Source organism: Rhinopithecus roxellana, chromosome 4, assembly GCF_007565055.1.
Source record: "Rhinopithecus roxellana isolate Shanxi Qingling chromosome 4, ASM756505v1, whole genome shotgun sequence".
In the NCBI taxonomy this organism is placed as follows: Eukaryota; Metazoa; Chordata; class Mammalia; order Primates; family Cercopithecidae; genus Rhinopithecus; species Rhinopithecus roxellana.
This window is the reverse complement of record NC_044552.1, coordinates 141,251,602-141,276,613: the sequence shown is the minus strand read 5'-3', so window position 1 is coordinate 141,276,613 and position 25,012 is coordinate 141,251,602. Positions and strand designations below refer to the sequence as shown.

At 42.5% G+C, this 25,012-nt stretch overlaps 1 protein-coding gene across 9 annotated transcripts in view; it reads left to right on the top strand.

Annotated features, from left to right (window-relative positions):
- Positions 1 to 371: 371 nt before the first annotated feature.
- Positions 372 to 25,012, top strand: part of SYNCRIP (synaptotagmin binding cytoplasmic RNA interacting protein) — a 34,170-nt gene continuing 9,529 nt past the window's right edge. For 2 of the 9 annotated variants that reach the window (XM_010383976.2, XM_010383974.2), the window contains exons 1-10: positions 1,321 to 1,457; positions 2,805 to 2,964; positions 3,697 to 3,815; positions 3,936 to 4,043; positions 6,895 to 7,008; positions 7,108 to 7,284; positions 18,861 to 18,996; positions 20,292 to 20,497; positions 23,545 to 23,694; positions 24,022 to 24,143. In XM_010383976.2, coding sequence (XP_010382278.1) covers positions 2,817 to 2,964; positions 3,697 to 3,815; positions 3,936 to 4,043; positions 6,895 to 7,008; positions 7,108 to 7,284; positions 18,861 to 18,996; positions 20,292 to 20,497; positions 23,545 to 23,694; positions 24,022 to 24,143 — 1,280 coding nt within the window. In that variant the 5' untranslated portion in view covers positions 1,321 to 1,457; positions 2,805 to 2,816. Of the gene's footprint in view, positions 508 to 945; positions 1,458 to 2,804; positions 2,965 to 3,696; positions 3,816 to 3,935; positions 4,044 to 6,894; positions 7,009 to 7,107; positions 7,285 to 18,860; positions 18,997 to 20,291; positions 20,498 to 23,544; positions 23,695 to 24,021; positions 24,144 to 25,012 lie in introns of those variants that run through there. The other 7 variants (XM_030928791.1, XM_030928790.1, XM_010383979.2 and 4 more) reach the window with 5 other exon arrangements.

Below are 25,012 nucleotides of genomic sequence, written 5' to 3'. Positions count from 1 at the left end.
AGCCCTTAACTGCTTAAAAGGCCAGGGACTGAAACGGAGTATTGCACAACCCTTCACCACCGGGCGGTTTCGCTTCCAAATCTGGCCTTCGTGTCATCCCAAGGCGGGAGCCGCTCCTCGCTCCACTGGAGCCAGCCCCATTCCCCCTTCAAAAGCAGCCGGGGTTTCCTCGTCCAAGCCTGGGGCGCCCCTCCCATCGCCCAAGGTTCCCGTGAAAGCCGAGCCGCGCGGCTGCGAGGAGGCCCCATTGTCCAGCTGGGGAGACCGAGTCTCGAGGGGCGACTCCCGCACTCAAGTACCGCCGGTCCGGCAGAGCAAAGGTCTGCGGGTCTCCGAGCCGCTCCCCTCCCCCGCGGCCCCATTGTCTGCCTCGCCCCGCCCCGGGGGACACGTGCGCCTGCAGCTTCCCGAGGAGGAGAGTGCGGGGCGGTGGCAGCGGCGTGGACACCGCCTGGAACGGCTACGCGGCCGCGGAGCCGGGGGCGGGGGCCCGGCGCGCACAGACCGGTGGGTGCCCTCCGGGAAGCGGCAGTCGCACTCAGCGCCCACAGCACTCTGCACCGCCAGCCCCGGACCGGGCAGGGATGGGGCGGGCGGGAGCTCGGTGGGGGTGGCGTGCGCGTGGTGTCACGGTGGGGGTGGGGCGGGGCGGGGTGGGGAGATGCCAGTCTCCTGACAAAGGAGAACGAGTGGGACACGCTGAGCCGGCCCACCCCGCCTGGAGGGGAGAGGGAGGGGGAGTGTCGGGAGGGGAAGGGGCGGGCCTTTCATTCAGTCTCGGCCCCTCTGCCGCCGCCGCCGGAGCGGAAGGGCGGGGTCTTGTGCCTCCCCCACCCCCCACCTAAGGGTGAGTAGCGGGGAAGGCGGTGCGGCGTGGGGGGCGGAGCCCACGGGCGCGCGTCCCGAGGCGTAGGCTACGTCGTCACGTCAGCGCGGGAGAGAGAAAGAGAGGAGCCGACTCGGCAGGGACTGGGGGACGGGGCCGAGAGTGCGAGCAAGCAAGGGAGGGAGTGAGGGAGCGTGCGAGCCAGAAGGGGAAAGGCGGCTACTCGTGCCTGAGCGACCGCAGAGGGGAGTGGGAGCGGTGGGGGAAAGGAACGGGGGGCGGGAATAAGAAAGGCTGAGAGAAGGCGGACAGAGGCTAGTGGTGGTGGTGGTAGTGGGAGAAGGAGGAGCTGGAGGAGGGCAGGGGCTGAGGGAGTGAGTGAGTGAAGCGGACGCGCGAGAGAGGGGAGGGAAGGGAAAGGAAGGGGGGGGGGTCACGCGGGGGCGCGCGCGCGCACCGGGAGCGCGCTCGGAGGCGAGTGGAACTGGATCGGGTTTGCTGCCAGCGGCGTGAGCTTCGGCCGCCATTTTACAACAGCTCCACTCGCGCCGGACACAGGGAGCAGCGAGCACGCGTTTCCCGCAACCCGATACCATCAGACAGGATTCCTCCGCCTCAGCCCAACGGGGAGGTAACGACCGCCAGAGCCCGGGTCTGGGAGGGGAGCTCCATGACATTGTGGAGTGAGCTGGGGGAGGGTGGCGCGGGGAGAAACCGGCTTTTCTGGAAAATGGATTCCAAGGGGGAGAAGAGCACGTTGACTGGGGCTGCCTGGGAGTAGGCCGCAGCCCGCGCCGCCACTTCCTCCTCTCCATGTGCTGCTGCCGTTCGGGCTTTGTCTGCGGCGCTCTGGGAGGAGGCGCTTCCACGGTCCCGTGGCCCGCACGGACCGCGAGCGGCTTCAGAGTTGGTGCTGTCGTGGCGGTCGCCGCGGCGCGGGAGTGGGCGGAGAGGAGTGGGTCTCGTCCCGCAGCCGTGCGGCGAGCTTGGGCGGTGCTCACAGTCCCGCGGGCGTTGGGCTGTTCGCGGAACGCCCTCAAGCTGCTGGGTTGCCGGGCCGGCGCCGCAGTCACTGCACGGAGGGGTTAAGGGGTGGGGACCTGCACCGCGCGCCACGGGTCACGTCTCGGCCGGGCGGGCGGCCGGGGGTCGCCGGCGCCCGGGGAGCGCCCGGGGCGGAGAGCCATGTGTCACGGCGGAGACGGCAGCGCTGGGGGGCGGGGAGAGCCTGTGGCCTGGCGCCGCCACTGCCTCGGTGTTTAGGGGCGCGATTGTGCTGCTGCAGCTTTCTGGGGGCTCCGACCGCGGCTTCGGATTGATGTTGGGAACCAGTGATGGTCGTCTTGGTTTGGGATTCGTTGGGTTTCCGTTGAAGGAAGTTGTAGGACATTGGAAGGCGCAGAGCACGTGTTTCTAATGGGCTCCTGGCGGCCGCAGTGGTGAGACTGCCGCTCTCGGTGCGGAGTCAGGGGCGGGCTTTGGGGTGCGGGGTTGAAGGGTGGAGAAATTGGGTGGTGGGAAGGTGGCTTGTATGAGCGCTTTGTTCTTCGCTGGCTGTTGTTACCGATCTATAAGCGGCAGGCGGGAAAAGCGCGCACTTTGGGGGTTTATCTTTGAGAGAGACGAGCCCAGTTTTGCTTTCTCCACACACACCTCATTTTCCGAACGGGCACAGCTGCATGTGACACGCTGGCTCGTACCCGTGCTGATTGGGCTGTATTTGTAATATGGTTTTTCCTACGGAGTGTTAGCAGGTGAGTCAGGGGAGGTGCTAAGGAAGAATATAGTGAATCGGTCCTTCTGTGCCCTGTGCTCCAAATCTGGCTTGTCAGGCGATAGTGACTGTAAGGCTTTTTTTAAAGGGAGACACAGGCTAGCAGGTGTAGTCAATGGTAGAGAAAGTAAAGATGGGGCTCTCATATTGTCCTCTATTCTTTTTGAAGATCCTAGTTTAATTTTGCTTATTGCGTTTGAACAGATCTCTGGAAACATGGCTACAGAACATGTTAATGGAAATGGTACTGAAGAGCCCATGGATACTACTTCTGCAGTTATCCATTCAGAAAATTTTCAGACATTGCTTGATGCTGGTTTACCACAGAAAGTTGCTGAAAAACTAGATGAAATTTACGTTGCAGGTAAGAACTAACACTTGCAAAATTACATTATGAAATTTTTCTATTGGATTTCTGGCTTTGAGCTAAAATAGCAACTTTTTGTGGTTTCCAATAAGTGTGGGAACTGGAGTTTTGCTTGTTGTGATAGCTGGTTAATTTAAGTTTGAAGTAGAGGTTAAGATGTATAGAGGGAGGGAAAAAGAGAAGGTTAGGAGCTAAAGGCTGGCTTGCATGCTGGCCTGATGGATAAGTAAGTATATGATAGTAGCAACAGCTGCTAATGTTGGGAACAGGCCATGTGACTTTTTTGAGTATTTTTATAGTAGGATTCTTTTTAAATAACTTGGTAACTGTAGACTCGTTTTCTTGTCTTTTTGGTGCGGCTGTTAACTTTTTCTGGTGGTATTTGAAATGAGTAGAGGTTCAGTTGTCATGCTTGGTACTTTGTTGGTTGATTCTGGGATTCGTAAGCCTGTATACTGTAGACATACTGTAGTGCTCAGAGCTATCAGACTTTGGAGATAAAAGATGTAAAAGAAGTTAGCTCATTATTCTAAGTGTGGTTGGCAGGGCCTGTTTAGTTCAGGATGCAGTTCAGAGTGGCTGAAGTGTGTTTTTTTTTTTTTTTTCCAGATATGGATAAGGGGAGTAGAAGAATTGTAAAGGCACACATATACCTGTATTGCCAACATAGTCTTCTCAAAAAAATCTTTTCTAAAAATATTAAAAGCTGATAACCTTTATTTTTTCCAGGGCTAGTTGCACATAGTGATTTAGATGAAAGAGCTATTGAAGCTTTAAAAGAATTCAATGAAGACGGTGCATTGGCAGTTCTTCAACAGTTTAAAGACAGTGATCTCTCTCATGTTCAGGTAATGTTAATGTCAGTGTGAAAAGAGTTAAAAAATTTGAGTAGTTTTGATACTGTCTGCTAAATTTTATTAGACTCAGATATGGTTATTGTTAAATATTAATGGAACATTTTTTTGCAGAACAAAAGTGCCTTTTTATGTGGAGTCATGAAGACTTATAGGCAGAGAGAAAAACAAGGGACCAAAGTAGCAGATTCTAGTAAAGGACCAGATGAGGCAAAAATTAAGGTATGTCTTTCTATACTCCCTTTAGTTTTAAAGTTCTTTTAACTTTCCTAATTTTGGTAAATATTCCTTGGGTATGAAATGGATGTATGTTAGATGTTGAGATAATTCATCAATCTCTCCTAATTCCTGTTTTTTTTTTCGTTTCTTTTAACTATTTGTTTCTAAAGCAGTTTGCTGTGAAGTTTATCATGTTATCCAGCTACTGATGTTTAAATCTTCTATTGGTAGTTCTGATAAAAGATTAAGATAAATACACCCATCATACCTCTAGATTATTTTTTGAAAAGCTGGAAAGCCAGCTTACTGACAGTTCAATACTGGTGGAGAATGTACACTTGGCAACTGTTTTTCTTAGGACTCTCAAACCCCAGTCAATTTAGAATGTTAAACCTGCTGCCCTCCACTTCCATCAGTGTGGATTATTAGATTATTTCTCAAAGCAGCTTTAACAGTAAGATTGTTTAGTGTGTATATGTAAATGAGAAACTGAGGCTAGGAGGGGAAGGCTCTTTTTTCTGGTTTAAGATTATACTGAGTGGCTTCAAATTCAGCTCAGTTTTGATCTTTATACTGGCGAGTTTTCTTATTTATAGACAATGTGGGGATCATACTACTTTTTAACCTGGTGTGCTTTGTAGTGTGCCAGGGCTGTTGAGCCAAGCGTATGGTTTTAAAAAATCGGTTAAGGGTATAGGCCTTGAGCATTGTTGTATTGGTGTGGACACAGGGAAAGCCTAGAATATGGAAAAGGTTGGTATATGGATTTAGCTGTGTAAAGACAGCCATGAATTTGAGGCTTTCACAGATCTAGCTGTGAGTGAATTGAGTTTTATCTGTAAATCTAGTTTTTCCATAAAAGTGGTGTATAGTTGTCTCTATTGTAATTCAGTTGTAATTAAGTCTGCATTTGTGAGCTAGATAGAACTTACTAAAATTTTTAAACTTTTAGTTTGTGACTTTCAGTTTTTTTTGGAAGGGGATGGCTTACTTTATTTTTTTTTTTTTTTTATTTTTTTGTGGGGAGACAGTCTCACTCTGTCGCCCAGGCTGGAGTGCAGTGGTGTGATCTTGGCTCACTGCAACTTCCACCTCGCGGGTTCAATCAGTTCTCCTGCCTCAGCTTCCTGAGTAGCTGGGAATACAGGCAGGCACCACCAGACCCAGCTAATTTTTGTATTTTTAGCAGAGATGAAGTTTCACCATGTTGGCCAGGATGGTCTCGATCTCTTGACCTCATGACCCACCCGCCTCAGTCTCACAAAGTCCTGAGATTACCAGGTGTGAGCCACCACACCCGTCCGCTTAAATTTTTGATGAGACCTAAGTTGTGGTAAAATGGCATAGAGACATTTTTAGAGGAAGTTTGACAGAGGGAATAAGTTTTTCCTTTTTGTTTTTATGGATTGACAAAAAGTGTTATTTGGGTCATAATGATTAAGGTTAAAAAACTCCTTTATAGCACAGGGATTACATGTGAGAAAATGGAAAGATAAGCTATCAGTGATTGAGTTTATGTTATAGTCATAGATGTGAGCAAGTTTATAAATGTTTTTATGAATTACAGTATTTTTCATAAACATTTAGTGTCCTTTGAGTTAGAAGTTTTAAAAGTCTGTCCAGTAATTTTCAGAGACTTAGGTGACCCTAAATAATAGCATTTTGATACATTTTGTCAGATGGCTAGGGTTAGTGTGTTTTTATTTCAGAATGTACTAGCTAATGGAATTGGTTTTGTTTGGGAAACCACTTTGTGCTTCGTGGTTGAGACAGTGGAGAAGGGGAATAATTTGACTTTTTTCCTTCAGATAATGGAGGACTATGCTTCTTTTTTGTTTGTTTTTTGTTTTCTGTTTTTTGTGATGGAGTCTCGCTCTGTCACCCAGGCTGGAGTGCAGTGGCGCTATCTTGGCTCACTGCACTCTGCCCCTCCAGTTTTAAGCAGTTCTCTGCCTCAGCCTCTGGAGTAGCTGGGATTACAGGTGCGTGCCACCACGCTGGGCTAATTATTTGTATTTTTAGTGGAGACGGGGTTTCACCATCTTGGCCAGGCTGGTTTTGAACTCCTGACCTTGTGATCCACCCACCTCGGCCTCCCAAAGTGTTGGAATTACAGGTGTGAGCCACCACACCCGGCCTATACTTTTTTCTATACTTTGCCTAGAATAAGGAATAAATTCTTAATGCTTTGAGTAAATATGACTTGTGTAAATTTTAACAGTACATTTTGGGAATTAAAATGTAGAGGTTATGTAACGTTGCAGTCTCATAAAGGTTTAAAAGTCATTTTGGCTGTTACTTTTTCTGAATGACCCATGCTGTCCCATGAAATATGGCACATAAATGTCAAATAATAGGAGATTTTTTCCCCTGTAGCTCACAAGTTTCTAGACTTGGTTTGGGAAGTGTAATTTCTTCTGAGGTTGGCACAATGCCCAGAATGGCAGTATGTACCTAGGAGTGGGGTTATAGGGAATTTATTGGGTAAGAGATCCAGACTTGAAAGATACTCAACCAAATTAGGTACAATCATTTTTTAAGGTGGTGTTAATAGAGTAGTACATCTTGTCTTGAAAGTTGCTGATGGATTGATCTTTTTGTTGTCCATTAAGCACACTATTCAATTAAGTAGAGACTAGAAAGTAATTTGAACAAGACACTGGAATTTTGGTAATAATTTAGAAGTATAACAAGTACACATTAAGGGGAAATTTTGAAACAGACATCACAAACTTGTTTATGAGGGAACATGCCAAGATAATTGGAAAGATTTGAGCAAGGTGGATGTTAACTGCTAAACGTATGGGTGTGGTCTAGTGAATTAAATGTATTAATGACGTTTGAACTTTTCAAGGCACTCTTGGAAAGAACAGGCTACACACTTGATGTGACCACTGGACAGAGGAAGTATGGGGGACCACCTCCAGATTCCGTTTATTCAGGTCAGCAGCCTTCTGTTGGCACTGAGGTAAAGCAACTAAAAACTTGTACCTTTTGTAGTGAAAGCACAGGTATCTGGTTTCCTAAAGCAATTCTCCATGGTTTTTACTTAATATTTAATTTACAGATATTTGTGGGAAAGATCCCAAGAGATCTATTTGAGGATGAACTTGTTCCATTATTTGAGAAAGCTGGACCTATATGGGATCTTCGTCTAATGATGGATCCACTCACTGGTCTCAATAGAGGTTATGCGTTTGTCACTTTTTGTACAAAAGAAGCAGCTCAGGAGGCTGTTAAACTGGTAAGTTGTCCTTTTTTTCCTTTCAGTTTTCTCATTCACTGTCTTTAATATCAAGGTTTTTTCTTATTGTGCCTAAGAATTACCAAACATTTTTTGAAGTACTGATTTAGGCAGGTGTTTTTTTTTTTGTTTTTTGTTTTGTTTTTCCATATCACTGTGCAAGCATTGTAGTGATATTCTTTGCATGTATGGTTGATAGGATTCCGCATCTAAAAGGCAGCATGGTAGAATTCCTAGCAGTTGGTTCTTAGAAACATCTGGCTTAGTGATGTTTTTTGTCTGTTTGTTTAAATTTATAGGGATGTGAAAAGATTTAAGAAAAGTAACTGTGGTAAGGGCTCTCATACTTCCTGGCAGTACCTGAGCCATCCCTTTTTCTAAAATCACAAAAGACATTGTGATACATTTCTAGTTGATGAAACAAAAGATTTTATGGTGAGTGGCAATATTTGATTTAAAAATACCAGATGTTAGGTAAGGACCTGGTAATTTTTCCAACTTTTTAAAAAAGGAAATCTCTTCTCTTCTCTTCTCTTCTCTTCTCTTCTCTTCTCTTCTGACCGAGTTTCTCTCTTTTTGCCCAGACTGAAGTGGCGTGATTTCGGCTCACTGCAGCCTCCACCCCTTAGGTTCAAGTGATTTTCATGCCTCAGCCTCCCGAGTAGCTGGGATTATAGGCACCTGCCGCCACGTCCAGCTAATTTTTGTATTTTTAGTACAGATGGGGTTTCGCCATGTTGGCCAGGCTGGTCTCGAACTCCTGACCTCAGGTGATCCACTTGCCTCGGCCTCCCAAAGTGCTGGGATTATAGGCACGAGCCACCACACCCGGCCAGAAAGAGATTTTAATATTTTAAATTACAGTTAATATAACTCCTTTAAACTAGTTTTATTAAGTTCTGTGACTGAAGTGTTTCTGCAGTTTATAGTTGAAGAGTTGGGGGCTAATTTAAACCCATAGAACGTATCAAGCAATACAACTGGGGAGAACTTTTGTACAAGATAGCTCACTGTGCAACGTTTGTTAAATTTGCTTTATCTGGCTTATATATCCTGTGGGTAATTCCAGACAAACTTAAAATCTTCAGACTGATTCTTTTTTTCCCCTCCCTCCTGAGTTTTCCAACCCTTCCCTTACCATGAGGTCTATCACTTTAAGCAAGCCTTAAAGAGAAAAATAAAACTTGTAAGTCTTCCTTTTCTTTTTTTTGGGGAGATAAAATCTCACTCTGTCACCTAGGCAGGAGTGCGGTGGTGTGATCTTGGCTCGCTGCAATCCCCGCCTCCCAGGTTCAAACGATTCTCGTACCTCAGCCTCTCCGGTAGCTGGGATTACAGGCATGCACCACCACACCTGGCTAAATTTTGTATTTTTGGTAGAGACGGGGTTTCATCATGTTGGCCAGGCTGGTCATGAACTCCTGACCTCAGATGATCTGTGTGCCTCAGTCCTGCAAAGTGCTGGAATTGCAGACCTGTGCCCCTGCACCCGGCCAAGTCTTCCTTTTCTATATTGCGTGAATACCTCCAACTGGTTTGCATAATTGAGTATGATGGAAGTTTAACAGTAAAAAAGTATGCCACTTGAAAGAATATAAGTCTTTACAAAGAGAATTTGAGAATTTAGATATTTCTTTTCAAATCATGTCAGATTTTTCCCTTAAAAGAGTGCTTTCTATTTTAGAGGGAATTCAGATTTACTGGTAACCTTTGAGTTGTCAAAATTTTAGTTTCAGCAGTTGAATTTGAGGGGCATTTCGAGCTCTAGAAAGAGGTACCTTAGAAATCCTTTAGTTTTTATTGTTTGTTTTTTGAGACAAAGTCTCTGTCACCCAGGCTGGAGTGTGGTGGGCACGATCTTGGCTCACTGCAACATCTGCCTCCTGGGCTCAAGCGATTCTCCTGCCGCAGCTGCAGCCACCCGAGTAGCTGGGAAAACAGGCGCGTACCACCACGCCAGGCTAATTTTTGTATATCTAGTAAAGACAGGGTTATGTTGGCCAGGCCGGTCTCAAACTCCTGACCTCAAGTGATCTGCCCGCCTTGACCTCCCAAAGTGCTGGGATGACAGACGTGAGCCACTGTGGCTGGCAGGTTGGTCTTGAACTCATGGCCTCAAGCCGTCCTCCTACCTCAGCTTCCCAAAGTACAAGGATTACTGGCATGAGCCACCTTGCCTGGCCCAAAATCCTTTAATCTCGTATAAAAGAATAGAATGTTTTTGCCAAGTAGCAATAAAGTAGCAGTAAGTGAAAATAAAGAATGATCTAGTAAGCAGTGAGGTATCTGAACTACAGAAAGCTAATACAGTGGGCCCTCTGTACCATGGGTCCTGCCTTCACAGTTTCAGCTAGCTGAGGATTGAAGATACTCCCAAAAAACCCAATAAAAAAATAGCAATACACCAGTGTGTGAGAGAATGTTCGTAGGTTATATGCAAACACTACGCTATTTAAGAGAGTTCGGGATTCATGGATTTTGGTATGGGTTCCTGGAACCAGTCCCCTATATGTACTGAGGGACCACTGCAGAATTTAGCTAATGGTGTCAGATCCATTTTTTAACATTTTGAAAAAGAATCATTCAACTGACATTGTAGGTTACTTAATTCTTGCCATCAAAATATACCAGTTATGGTAGGTGACCACTGTAACTTATTTATAGATGTTTTCCAGAAACCTTACAGTAAGGATACATCATTAGAGGAAGATGGTTTATAACCCATTAGTAACACAGTGATTTTGAGTGCCAGTAGACACTTGGAAATGTTTCCATTTGTACAGTTGCCTTGTTTAATAAATAAATTCCAAAATTGCATTGCTGTAGGCTGCTTAGAATATAGTCTTATTAATATAGTTTGTAAATATAATGGAGAAACTTCTGTAGATAATCAGGCATTCTTTTCGATTGACCTAGGAATTAACTCTTGTCCTAAAACTTTGTATGGTTCTTTCTGTTTCTCTGTCCTGACCCGAGTCCTTTTCTGGGGGCATAATTGTTTGGTACTACCTGATTAATAGGAGACTTTGCATTTTGTTGCCTTTTAAAAGATACTTCTGGCAGGGTGTGGTTGCTCACATCTATAGTCCCAGCACTTTGGGAGGCTGAGGTGGAAGGATTGATTGAAACCAACCTGGGAAACATAGACCCCCATCTGTACCAAAAAGGTAACAGATTAGCCAGGCATGGTGGCGTGCACCTGTGGTCCCAGGAGGTCAAGGCTGCAATGACCTGTGATCATGCCACCGCACTCCAGCCTGGGCAACAGCGACCCTGTCTCAAAAAAACCAAAAAGGGGAAAAAATATATTTCCAATGGTAGGTATTGGTATACAGCCACTAGGATATATTGGTCATATCATCATTTGCTTTTTTTTGACTTTTCAGTACATTTTTTTGGAATGGAGTCTCCCTCTGTTGCCCAGGCTGGAGTGCAGTGGTGTGATCTTGATTCACTGCAACCTCTGCGTCCTGGGTTCAAGTGATTCTCCTGCCTCAGCCCCCTGAGTAGCTGGGATTACAGGTGTGCGCCACCATGCCTGGCTAATTTTTGTATCTTAAGTAGAGATGGGGTTTCACCATGTTGGCCGGGCCGGTCTCAAACTCCTGACCTCAGCCTCGGCCTCCCAAAGTGCTGGGAGTACAGGTGTGAGCCACCACACCCAGCCTACTTTTAAGTAAATGGTTTGTTTATTTATTTATTTGTTAGAGACAGAGTCTCACTCTGTTGCCCAGGCTGGAGTGCAATGGCACGATCTTGGCTCACTGCAAGCTCCGTCTCCCAGGTTCACACCATTCTCATGCCTCAGCCTCCTGAGTAGCTGGGAGTGCAGGCACCCACCACCATGCCCAGCTAATTTGTTTTGCTTTTTTTTTTTTTAGTAGAGATGGGACTTCACCCTGTAATCCAGGATGGTCTTGATCTCCTGACCTCGTGATCCACCCGCCTCGACCTCCCAAAGTGCTGGGGTTACAGGCATGAGCCAGTGTGCCCAGCCTTAAGTCAATTGTTTTAATTATTATTATTATTTTTGGAGACTGGGTTTCACTCTGTTGCCCTTGCTGGGGTGCATTATGATGATCAAAGCTCACTAACCTTGAACTCCTGGGCTTACGTGATCTTCCTGCCTCAGCTTCCTGAGCAGCTAGGACTATGAGGGCACCACCATGCTAGGTTAAATTTTAAACTTGTAGAGGTGTTGTCTCACTATGTTGTCCAGGCTAATCTTGAACTCTTGGCCTCAAGCAGTCTTCCTGCCTTGGCTTCCCAAATTGCTGGGATTATAGGCGTGAGCCACTGTGCCTGGCCATTGTCTCCTTTTTTTAAAAGGATGCTTTACTGTGGGTAGGATCTGGTGGATTTGCTTTAGCACAACAAAAAACTAGATTTTAGAGAAAGTGAAGTAATTGAAACATTGTAGAGAAAATATAAATCCCAAGTTGTTTTGGATACACTTTGTATTCATTTGTGGATGTGAATACCCCTTTCCTAAGTATATTCTTCAAGGGCGCATACTTTGGAAACTCTCTCTACTGTGTTATGTTTTGAGAGATTCTACTTGTTACAATTCTGTCCAAAGTGAATTTTTAATTGAAGTGCCATTCTAGTTATATATAACTAAATGCTGGGAAAGTGCCTCGTGCCTCCTTTGCATTATTTATAGATCAGACAAGATTGAAGCACCTCTGTCTGGAGGAATATCTTAGGTTGAGATAGTTTTAGGTATTTGGCATTTTTTTTTAATACTGATACGGCAATGATTAGTTTCTCTAGGTTAAATAGTATTGTAGACTTGATATTTGTATGTGGACTTACAAAAATGGGTTAATTGATGTTAACAGTTGAAGAAGCATGAAGTTAATTAAAAGCAACTGAGAGTTTCTTAAATGACCCTGATTCTAGCCAACATCTACCTTTATTTTGAGGAATGAAAAAAAATCCATTTGCAAATGATGATAATCTAGCTAGGGAAGCAAGATCTAAACTTGTGAAAAGGTGATTAATAGCTACTACTTGAGTGCTTGTTAAGGGTCAGGAGCTTTGCTAGATGCTATATTATTACCTTTAAATTGTGCCTCAACAACCTTTTCTGCCAGGTTGTGGAAATAGACTTGCCTGAACATCCCAGCCCTAGTTTGATGCTGCATTTCTTTAACTGAGGTCCCTATTGTTAGACATAACAATTTAAGGCAACTCTACAACTTATGTCACCTGGTAGCCTGATAACTTTAAATTATGCAGTGGTTTAGGTAGTGTTAAAGAGTTAAGGAAGTAGGTTCCATCTGTTGCCAAAATATTTTGGCATCTGACACTTTCTATCATCTTCACTGCTACTACCCTAAGTCTAAGGCACCATTTGTACCACTCAGACTACTGAAGAAACCTAGCTAGTCTCACTGCCTTCTGTTGCCCTTTATATTTGGCAACATGGATTAGATTACAGCATTCCTATGCTGAAAAATGACTTACAGACAAGACCCTATTCAGACAAGTTCCTTCTTCTTTTCCCCACTCTTCCTTTTAATTACCCTTTTAGTATACTAAAGTAGTCTTTTTTGTCTTTGAAATAAGCCATGGCTTTTTTTTTTTTTTTTTTTTTTTTTGAAGACAGAGTCACACTCTGTCACCCAGGCTGGAGGGCAGTGGTGCGATCACAGCTCACTGCAACCTCTGCCTCCTGGGTTCAAGCAGTTCTGCCTCAGCCACCGAGTCACTGGGATTACAGGTGTGCACCACCATGCCTGGCTAATTTTTGTATTTTTAGTAGAAACGGGGTTTTGCCATGTTGGCCACATCAGTCTCGAACTCCTGAGCTCAACAGATTTGCCCACCTCAGCCTCCCAAATTACTGGGATTACAGGCGTGAGCCACCGTGCCCAGCCAAGCCATGGCCGTTATCGTTCTAAGGCTGCCTTCTGCTGTTCTGCTTTTTGTAGGGGTTGAAAGCAGCCCGTTTATGACTGATGCTTTCTTTTCAGGTAAGGTGACATTGAGCACCTTACCACCAGTTGCCCCCATGACAGTGTTCTAAGAATGGTAAACTAGATTTTGCTTGGATGAGCTTGTAATTATTTTTTAACTTTGTAAATTATTTACATGTCTTTTCCCATTAGAATGTATATATTTTTTCTCTCTCCCTAACATTTCTCTCTCCCTAACTGTGCCCCAGTATATAGTAGGTGCTCGATAAATAACCTGACTAGCTGACCACTGCTCTCTTATATTCCTGTGTAACTCATGGACCATTTGCTGCTTTAATAGTCTCCATTTACAATTCTGTGCTTCTAGCTGCCCTATGATTAGGGTGAATTAATAGGTGATGATGCTTTCTTCCCTTACCCACCTAGGGGATGTTTGGAAATAGACATGTTGATTTAAAGACCATGGAGAAGGGCAGGCAGGTGTGTTTGTGTATTTTTGTGGTATGTTGCTGGAATTGGAGCCCAAGGGTAGTGATGCTGCAATTCAATGACAATCTTAAATAATGGAAATATCCTGATGAAATACTAATAATGTCTGTGTACAAACATTGGAATAGATGAAATCTGTTTGCACATAACAAGTTATTTTATTTTTTATTTTTGAGATAGAGTCTCGCTTTGTCACCTAGGCTGGAGTGCGGCAGTGGCACAATCTCGGCTCACTGCAAGCTCCGCCTCTCAGGTTTATGCCCTTCTCCTGCCTCAGTCTCCTGAGTAGCTGGGACCACAGGTGCCCGGCTAATTTTTTTGTATTTTTAGTAGAGACGGGGTTTCACCATGTTAGCCAGTATGGTCTTGATCTCCTGACCTTGTGATCCGCCTGTCTTGGCCTCCCAAAGTGCTGGGATTACAGGTGTGAGCCACCGTGCCCAGCCCACAAGTTATTATTTTGATAGCTCTGATGGTTTTAGTCACCAGATTGGTTGTGTATACAGTCATGATGTGTGTACAACCCTTTTTTTTTTTTTTTTTTTTTTTTTTTTGAGACAAATCCTCACTCTGTCACCGAGGCTGGAGCGCAATGGCGCTGTCTCAGCTCACTGCAACCTCTGCCTCCTGGGTTCAAGAGATTCTCCTGCCTCCGCCTCCTGAGTAGCTGGGACTACAGGAGCCGCCACCATGCCTGGCTAATTTTGTTTTGTTTTGATACGGAATCTCGCCCTGTTGCCCAGGCTGGAGTGCAGGTGAGCGCCACCACGCCCAGCTGATTTTTGTATTTTTAGTAGAGATGGGGTTTCACCATATTGGCCAGGCTGGTCTCCCAACTCCTGACCTTGTGATACGCCCACCTCGGCCTCCCAAAATACTGGGATTACAGGCATGAGCCACTACACCTGGCCCTTTTTTTTTTTTTGTATTTTTAGTATGTTGACTAGGCTGGTCTCAAACTCCCAACCTCCAGTGATCCATTTGACTCGGCCTCATGTACAGCCATTTTGATGAATGTAGTTGACAAGATAGGTTCAGAGATACTGTAATAATAATTTAGCAAATAGTGTGTTTAGCATGAAAACTTTTTCTGCAGATAGACAGGTTCTTAGAGAGTTTATAGAACATGAAAGACTACTGTTAACAGTGGAAGCAAATGGTGCAAAGGGTAAAGGAAGGATGAAGGGAGACTGGGTTAGGTTGTTGGAGAAGGCTTTGCAATAAAGAGGTTTGAGCAGCACAGTGAAGAGAAAAGGTGGATCTAGTTGAGGCAGTGTTTTGTGGAAATAAAATTTGTAATAAAGTCAGTGCCAGCAGTTAGTTCATACTAAGCTGCATAGCACCCCTCACCCCCTTTTTGAGCCCTGGTGTGGGTGGCATGATGTAAATGGCTGAATAATGAAGATTATTTGAGTAAAGAGAACAAAGACCAGGAGGAGGGTGGCAGCAAGAGAAAGGAGAAAGGTGGGAGATTTTGGAAAGAGAAAGGCTATAGTGGTATGCTGTAGGTTTTATTCTAGTTTTTATCAACAATTGAAAGTGTAATTGGACTGTTTATGATATGTTTGGTAACTTGAATCTGCATGCAGTGATTAATGCCTTGGAATGATGGTCAGGATCTGAAAAAATTTTGATAGCTTGAAAAAGAAACTTTGTATCTATCAAGATGGAATTGACTAAAGTCAAGTATTTACACTAGTTTAACAAGTAAGCTGTGATGTCAGTAACGTGTGGTTGCCAAACAAGCTAGGGTAACAGACCATATGTAAGAGTGGTATGGTGTCTAGAAGTGGAAAATTAGTAATAAGCTCCAGTTTATTCTAGACTCCTGTTTCAGTCTCCACTTACAATATTTTGTTAGAGTGTCAGTCTATAGTGACACTTGTCAGTATTTCTTGGAGGTATCAGAGAAGCAGTGATTAGCCAAGCATAGGGAACAACTGAGTCACGTGCATGTGTGCCAGGTATATGAAATGCTGTCATTTGGGGGAAATAAATAGGTTTATTTAAGGAAGTAGATTTTGGCTCATTGTGAAGAAGGCTTTATAATTAAGAAATCTTTAGGCTGGGTATGGTGGATCATGCCTGTAATATCAACACTTTGGGAGGCTGAGGCGGGCGGATCACCCGAGGTCAGGCGTTCGAGACCAGCCTGGCCAATGTTGTGAAACCCTGTCTGTACTGAAAATACAAAAATTAGCAGGGTGTGGTGGCGCACGCCTGTGGTCCCAACTATTAGGGAGGCTGAGGCAGGAGAATCACTTGAACCGGGGAGGTGAAGGCCGCAGTGAGCTGAAATCGCATCACTGCCCTCCATCCTGGGTGTCAGAGCGAGACTCAGTCTCAAAAAAAAAAAAACAATCTTTAATGTGGATGGCTTTGGAGGTAGTGGCTTTGCTGAGAAGAGTTAGGACTAAGCAGCCTCTTCTGGATCAGATTCCAAATTTGACATTGCTGAATTTCTGAGAATTTGGTGACTACGAAGGAAGGACTTAAAAGTGACTTAAAATTTTGAGCCTTGATGACAGGGATGTTCCAGACTGTACTACTGTTTTGGTGTTCTTAAAAACTGAAGCCTCACATTGATTCATGATCATAATTAATCTTCATTTTCTGTTTGCTTAATCTCGCTGTGGTATTGAGCTTGAAAGCTAGATTTTTACAACTAACTAAAGATCCAGGGCCAACCTTTCTAGAGTAGGAAAGATGAGACTTTTTTTTTTTCTGTGCTCGTGTTTTTATACCACTGTAGTGACCTGATACATTTACCTCTTGAATTAGGGTTTACTAGTATTAAATTAGAATCTCTTATTCACATTTGTTTTTTGTTTTGCCCGCTTCACCATCTAACTCACCGTTACCCATCTTGCTGGGATAAGTGGTTTTTTTGTTTTTGTTTTTGTTTTTAGGTGATAGAGTGTCATTAGCGTAAGAAAGGTTAAGCAATTCAAGTATATGTACAAAAAAAGCATGCAGAATCCATAGATGGGGCGTTGCTTTAGGAAGTGTTAATTTCTAGGTCCTACTTCTGTTATAGTTGGACAGTATACCCATAGAGTCTCCTTACTTTGTTCGTTTAATGACTTACTTTCATTGGAGAGCCAGTTTACTCTTTGTGTTACCTATAATAGTATAATTGTTGCAACATATTTCGGCTGTTAAAAGATTATTAGTCTGATGGAAGAGAAAGACATAAATGCTATGTGAGAAAACAAAGTATATGGCAGGAATTTTCAACCTCAGCACTGCTGATCTTTTAGACTAGATAATTCTTTGTGACAGCCTGTCTTCTGAGTTGTACGATGTTTATCAGCCTCCTTCTGTCTGCCCACTAGATACCAGCAGCAAGTCCCCGCATCTTTCCAAGTTGTGACAATCAAGAATGTCAGATGACTTCTGGGGGGCAAAATCACTTCTGTTAAGAACTGTTGGTCTATGTTAACGTGGAGGAGTATTTTGTTGACCCTTTTAGGATTTATGGATTGAAGTATTGGGTGGTTGAACTCAATTTACAAATACCCAGAGGAGTTTGTGTGGTTAAAAGTTTCAGGGAAGGAAGGCAGTATCTTCAGAGCCATAGGAGTATAAAAACTGCAGGTGGCCTGGCGTGGTGGGTCACACCTGTAATCCCAGCACTTTGGGAGGCCGACGCGGGTGGATCACAAGATCAGGAGTTCAGAGACCAGCCTGGCCAACATGGTAAAACCCTGTCTCTACTAAAAATACAAAAAATAGCTGGGTGTGGTGGCAAGTGCCTGTAATCCCAGCTATACTCGGGAGGCAGAGGGAGGAGAATTGCTTGAACCCAGAAGGCAGAGGTTGCAGTGATCCAAGATAGTGCCACTGCACTGCAGCCTGGGCGGCAGAGCAAGACTCTGTCTCGGGAAACATACACACAAAAAAACCCCACGTTTAAAAGTTGATATAAAAAGGTATTTGAGAGAGAAAGGAGAAGTAACAGGAGTCATCCTTCTAATTTTTTTAACTTTGTGCCTCTGGCATAAATGCAGAGAAATAGAGATAAAACCTGGGATCAGGATGGCCACGCACTTGAATAGCCTGTACAGAATAGTGGGGTAGAAAGCAACACATTTTTCTGAACTAGAGGTATGGTATTTGAACCTTACTAAATTTTGATTATCTGGAGATGGAGAAAGGGACAGGGAGGACTCAACTTTCTGAATTACATGTTTTCTTCTGTTATACCTGCTGTACCTAGCAAGAATGGGCATAATAGAAGAATGGTTTCTTTTGCTATAAGGTGTTTCTATAAAGTTTTATGGAAATTGATGTTGGTTTGTGTAGCTCCACATGTAGAATAGATTTTGAGGTTAGGTGTGGTAGGATTAATCAATAATTTTTGCCGCTGCTGCCACCATTATTAGTAACATAAATTTTGAGGTGGTAATTTTAACCCGTATAATCCACTTTTCTAGATTACTTGGATACTTTTGAACTTGGGTTTGTGAATAATACTAATTGGTTGATTTGTCACTTTGACACATTGCTGTTTGCCTCTGCTTTATGGTAATCTGGGATATGGTTACTTGAAAATTAAATTCACTTTTTACTGTCATTTTAAAATTGTTTCTATATACTTTTGCTGTGACCAATCTACTTTTCTTTCTCCTTCATAACTTTGTTATATGCATAATGAAAATGAAATGGGGAAAAAGTACAGTTGGATTCAGATATAAAGCTGTCTTTTTAGACTTAAATATTTGAAGCCCGAAATTTCTTATTGCAACTTTTGATAAGAGGAAGGGAAGATGGAAAAATAGATTTAGGTGCTGGTTAACAGAAAGGCAGAGATCTTGCTGATCTTGGGATCAGTTTTTCTTGTGTGAGAGTAACTGGTTGACGGGATGAATTTAAGTAAATGTTAAGTTTTTGAGGAACTGGCACTTTTTGAATTTAAATAAGGTGCTGCAGATCTTATTTCTGATTAATCAAAGGATTTAATAACCTTTTATTTGCATTAAATTGGTTCATAAACTTGTCCAGTGGGTCTTGTTAATATAATCTGTTTCTCATAATTCCCTTGTATGGGAATTAAGGTAAACTAGTTTTTAAAGGATGATTTGCTCTTGTGTATCTTTTATAATAAACTCTTCTAGTTGTATATTATAAGTAATTTAAAACATGATGCACTTTTTATCTTTTCAGTATAATAATCATGAAATTCGTTCTGGAAAACACATTGGTGTCTGCATCTCGGTTGCCAACAATAGGCTTTTTGTGGGCTCTATTCCTAAGAGTAAAACCAAGGAACAGATTCTTGAAGAATTTAGCAAAGTAACAGGTAAGTTGGATTTATTTGGAATGAGGTGCAGCTTTTAATAATGAAGATAATAGCATATTTCTGTCAGTTAGGCATTGTTCTAAATACAGCTATTGACTCATCAAATCCTCACTACAACTTTATGAAGTGTAGGTAACCCCATTTTTAAGATTAGAAAAACAGGCATTCAGGGGATTTTGGCAATAACTCGCCAAACGTTATACAAGTTAGTAGGGAATACAGCTAGGATTTGAATTCATTCTGTAAAATCATTGTTCTTTCCATGTTTTGGAAGATTGTATTTCTTTGTGTGTTCTTTCTCTAGGTGTTAGTTGATGTTCTTAGTAGAACTGTGTGAATAATGATTGATTTTCTTCAAATTACAGGAATAATAAGTATTGCCATAGCAGAGTTGTTTTTTTGAGACAGTCTTGCTTTGTCGCCCAGGCTGGAGTGTGGCAGTGTGATCTAGGCTCCCTGAAGCCTCTACCTCCCAGGTTCAAGCAATTCTCCTGCCTAAGCCTCCTGAGTAGCTGGGATTACAGGCGCGCACCACCACACCTGGCTGATTTTTGTATTTTTTGTAGAGGTGGGGGGTTTCACCATATTGGCCAGGCTGGTCTTGAACTCCTGACCTCCAGTGATCTGCTCACCTTGGCCTCCCAGAGTGTTGGGATTACAGGTGTGAGCCACCGCACCTGGCCCATAAACAGAGTTTATATACTGTCAACATGATAAAAATTTTTTTGAACTGTAAAATGTCTTTTATAACAACTTATACATGACAGGTTGCTTTTATTAGAAAATATTTCGGTCTGCCAGCAGTGTCTAACAAATTATCAGCCTCTTATCAACCTTCAGGACATTGGAAATTTTTATGCAGTACTTATAACATATTTTATTTGAAATAAAGCCATTGATATCTAAGACCAAAAAAGTGCCATTAAAAAGAATTTTAGTGTTTGCATAATAAGAAAAATAGCCATGTTTGATCTATACTGCCATTTTCTAACAACAGTTATATGAAGATACTTTATCTGCCTCTCTGATTTAATTAGTGAAAGCAAAAACGGTCCTTAGGTCTAATTAAAAGAACAAATGTTCTTTTCTGGAGATTTCTGTGTTGAAAAAATTGGAAACAGATTAGGAAAATAATCTGGAGCTAGTTTTTGATAGTCTTTTATAAAGATGTCTCGTGAAGAAAAGAGATGACTTTTCATTTTGATATTTAAGTAGTATATTAGATAAATCCTTTGATCCACTTATATTTGCTAGTTATTTTGTCTAATTTCCCTGGAATGGTTGCTTACTTGCAGAGGGTCTTACAGACGTCATTTTATACCACCAACCGGATGACAAGAAAAAAAACAGAGGCTTTTGCTTTCTTGAATATGAAGATCACAAAACAGCTGCCCAGGCAAGGCGTAGGTTAATGAGTGGTAAAGTCAAGGTCTGGGGTAATGTTGGAACTGTTGAATGGGCTGATCCTATAGAAGATCCTGATCCTGAGGTTATGGCAAAGGTAATGATAGTCAAGTTAAAAATCTTTTTTGAGGGATTAACGGGAGAAGTGCCGGGGGGTTGGAGGAAACATAAAATGAATTGTATACATTTTTTTATTTTTTGAGACAGTCTCTCTCTTGTTTCCCAGGCTGGAGTGCCATGGTGCCATCTTGGTTCACTGCAACCTCTGCCTCCCGGGTTCAAGTGATTCTCCTGCCTCCCAAGTAGCTGGGATTACAGGCGCCCAGCACCATACCTGGCTAATTTTTGTTATTTTTAGTAGAGCTGGGGTTTCACCATGTTGGTCAGGCTGGCCTCGAACTCCTGAGCTTGGGATCCACCCACCTCAGCCTCCCAAAGTGCTGGGGTTGCAGGTGTGAGGCTGCTGTGCCTGGCCCTGTACACATTTTTTTAAACCATATTTTTAGAGTTGGGAGAAATGTTCTTTACTAAGGAACTAGGCAGTGCACACTGGAAATACCATGTGCCTACAAAGTGAAAACAGAAATTGATTCGTGGATACTTAGCCATAATTGTATAGCCATCACAATCTTACAATGAAGTAGCCTACATGCTGTAGACAGTTCACTTCCATTTTGTGTGTTTTTTTAAGAGAAATTTGAGTTTTTGAGAATGGCACCATTAGTTTACATGGTTTTGGGGTTAAAAGTCTTACTCCTAAAAATAGTAAATTATACTGGCCCCAGCAGAGCTACTTGCAGTTACATTTAGCCATTGTTAGGTACCCTGGTTTCAGCAGTCAGTGGAGACATTCTATGAGAATAAACATGCCTTGAGTCAACACTTTATTACACATTAGTGCAGTAATTTGCAGTTATTGGTTCTGTGCTTTGTCCTCTTTTTTTCTTTTTTGGTAAGTGACAGGGTCTAGGTCTCTGGCCCAGGGCTAGAATTCAGGGGCATGATCATAGCTCACTGTAGCCCCAGGCTCAAGAGATCTTCTCACCTCAGCCTCCCGAGTAGCTGGAACTACAGGTGTGTACCAACATACCTAGCTAATTAAAAAAAAAAAAACATTTGTAGAGACAGTCTCCCTGTGCTGCCCAGGCCGGTCTTAAGAACTCTTAGCCTGAAGCAGTCCTGCTTCCCAAAATGCTGGGATTACAGGCATGAGCCACCATGCCCCAGTTACCCTTTGTCTTTTAAGAATTCCCCCTTTATTTCTTAGAGGTTAGGTGTCAGATACCACTGGTTCAGTTAAATTGAGTGTAATGTGAACTGCCAGGGAACTATAAATATTATTGAAGGATAAGTGTTCTTAGAGAAAAGAAAATAGTTAGGATTCTTTTTTCCTTTGGCCTGTGAAGTCTCACTGGGTTAGCACTTTAGATTAACACATTCAGATGGCATTCAAGTATTTTAGGAGGAAGTGATAATGTTAGTGAAAAGATTAAATTTTGTAATTGTGCTTTGAGAAGCTGTCAGGATTGAGAGAACAGTTTATCTTATTTTGAACATTTCTTCCCCCTTTAAGATTTCAAAAGCAAGTTCTAATTAGTTTTGATCACTTGTGTTAAGTGCTAAACATTCCATCGCTCTCTTGGGGGCATGATATTTACTTTGTTAGGAAAAGATTATCTTTTTTAAATTACAAAATGGTTAATTAGTAATTATTACTGATGTAGCCTGTAGTCTACATTTTTTTTCGTAGACTTCATTAGAGCAGTTTTAGTTTTAGGTTTATAGCAGAAAGCACAGAATTGCCATATGATTTCTGCCCGCTACACAGGCACAGCCGTCCTCACTGCTAGTATCCTGCACTGGAATAGTATATTTGTTAAAATTGATGGACATAGATAGATCACCCAAAGTCTATAGTGTATATGAGGTCTCACTCTAGATGTATGTTCTGTGGGTTTGGAGAAATGTATAACTGTGTTTCCATCATAGTATTATACAGAATAGTTTCACTGCCCTAAAATTCCTCTCTCCTGTGCTTAGTCATCCCTCCCCATTCAACCACTGTCAGTCACTGTCTCCATAGTTTTGCCTTCTCAGAATGTTATATAGTTGGACCATACATTATGTAACCTTCACATTGTCTTCTTTCTCTTAGTAATACATATTTAAAGTTCTTCTATGTCATTTTGTGGCTTTTTACTTACTTCTTTATAATGGTTATAATATTCCTTCTGTACGTGCCACAATTGTCCATTCTCCCACTTAAAGACATCTTGGTTTCTTCCAATTTTTGGGGAAAATTTTTTTTTTTTCTCTTTTGAGACAGAGTCTCGCTCTGTCACCCAGGCTGGAGTGCAGTGGCACCATCTCGGCTTACTGCAACCTCTGCCTCCTGGGTTAAAGCATTTCTTATGCTTCAGCCTCCCGAATAGCTGGAACTATAGGCGCGTGCCTTCGCACCCAACTAATTTTTGTATTTTTGTAGAGACAGGGTTTCATTATGTTGGCCAGGCTGGTCTTGAGCTCCTGACCTCAGGTGATCCACCCGCCTCAGCCTCCCAAACTGCTGGGATTACAGGCAGGAGCCACTGCGTCTGGCAGATTTTTGGCAATTACAAATAAAGCTTACTGTAAACATCCCTGTGTAAGTTTTTGTGTGCATGTAAGTTTTCAACTCTGGGTAAATAAGGAGCAGGATTGCTGGGTCGTATGAAAGTGTGTGTTTAGTTTTGTAAGAAATCGCCAAATTGTCTTTCAAAAGGGTTATACCATTTTGCATTCCCACCAGCAGTGAATGAGAGTTTCTGTTGCTCTGCATTCTTACCTGCATTTATAGTGTGTTGGATTTTGGCCATACTAATAGTTTCAACTTGCAGTTCCCGAATGACAGATTATATTGAGCATCTTCATGAGATTCTTTGCCATCTGTGTATCTTTTTTTGCAAAGCATCTATTTCAGGTCTTTCAACATGATCTAGCAATTCTCCTTGATATTTACCCAAGGAGTTGAAAACTTTTTTTTTTTTGTATTCTGACGTTCTTCTAATGGATTGTGATATAAGTTAACTTTGTAGGGTGGGGTGGTGGTATCTTAGAAATTGAACTCTTTGGAAATAATACGGGGGTTTTTTTTCTTCCCCCTAGGTAAAAGTGCTGTTTGTACGCAACCTTGCCAATACTGTAACAGAAGAGATTTTAGAAAAGGCATTTAGTCAGTTTGGGAAACTGGAACGAGTGAAGAAGTTAAAAGATTATGCATTTATTCATTTTGATGAACGAGATGGTGCTGTCAAGGTAAATATGGTGGAATTATAGGCATCTAAATCAGACTAACAACTTCTAGTCATCTTAGAATCTCAAAATAGTTTTACAAATTGGAGGAAACTTGGATGTCCATGGAATCCACTCAGACTAAAACCTTTTGGTTTTAGTGAGCTTGGCAGTTTTCTAAGTAAAAATGAAAAATAGTTGAAGATCTGCATCTTTATATAAAATTATCTGACTGTCTCCATGGGGCTTTCTGTTGTCCTTCCCACATTAATGATAAATTATTTTCTAGCTTTAAATGAATCATAATTGTCTGGAAGTCCTATTTTTATATTGACTATTTAATTTTTTAAGGCTATGGAAGAAATGAATGGCAAAGACTTGGAGGGAGAAAATATTGAAATTGTTTTTGCCAAGCCACCAGATCAGAAAAGGAAAGAAAGAAAAGCTCAGAGGCAAGCAGCAAAAAATCAAATGTGAGTGAAATTTGTATACTTAAAAATTGTATAAATTTTAATATTGATACACTAATTGGAAAATAACAGGTGTTGATCAGACTTGTTAAACAAATGCATAACATCCCTTTAAAGAAGACTTGAACGCTTTGAGTCATAGGGAAACACCAATGATCTAAAGAAGTATTTATTGAACTCTTACTATTGACCATATTTGTGAAAATAATCAGAATTGTAAATAAGTGGAATTTTGGTAAATTGGCAAAATGAAAAATCTGTGTAGCATTTTTTTGTTTTGTTTTGGGAGACAGAGTCTCATTTTGTCACTAAGGCTAGAGTGCAGTGGCCCTCTTTCAGCACACTACAACCTCCCCCTCCTGGGTTCAAGGGATTCTCCTGCCTCAGCCTCCTGAGTAGCTGGGTTACAGGCATGCGCCACCATGCCTGGTAATTTTTGTATTTTTTTTAGTAGAGGTTGCGTTTCGTCATGTTGGCCAGGCTGGTCTCGAACTCCTGACCTCAGGTGATCCGCCCGCCTCTGCCTCCCAAAGTGCTGGGATTACTGAGCCACGATGCCCGGCCTATCTAGCATATTTTCTACGTATTTTATAGAATGTTCTCTTGAAAATGTCTTAAATATTAGCTGTCCAAGTATCTTCATATGTTTGGTTAAAGGGTAGAGACTTTTTTCTCTGAGAGGTAGGAAATACTAAATCTCTATTCATGATAGACTGTTTCTTCACCATTAGTGCCCATTGCCACCCCAAAAATTTCATGTGCCATGGATGGATTTTGAAAATGGAATGAGTATTAAAATTACAACAGTGTGATAAGAAAACAAGTAGGTGTGCAATGAGTTATACTAATTAGGGAGACCTTTTTAGAGAATC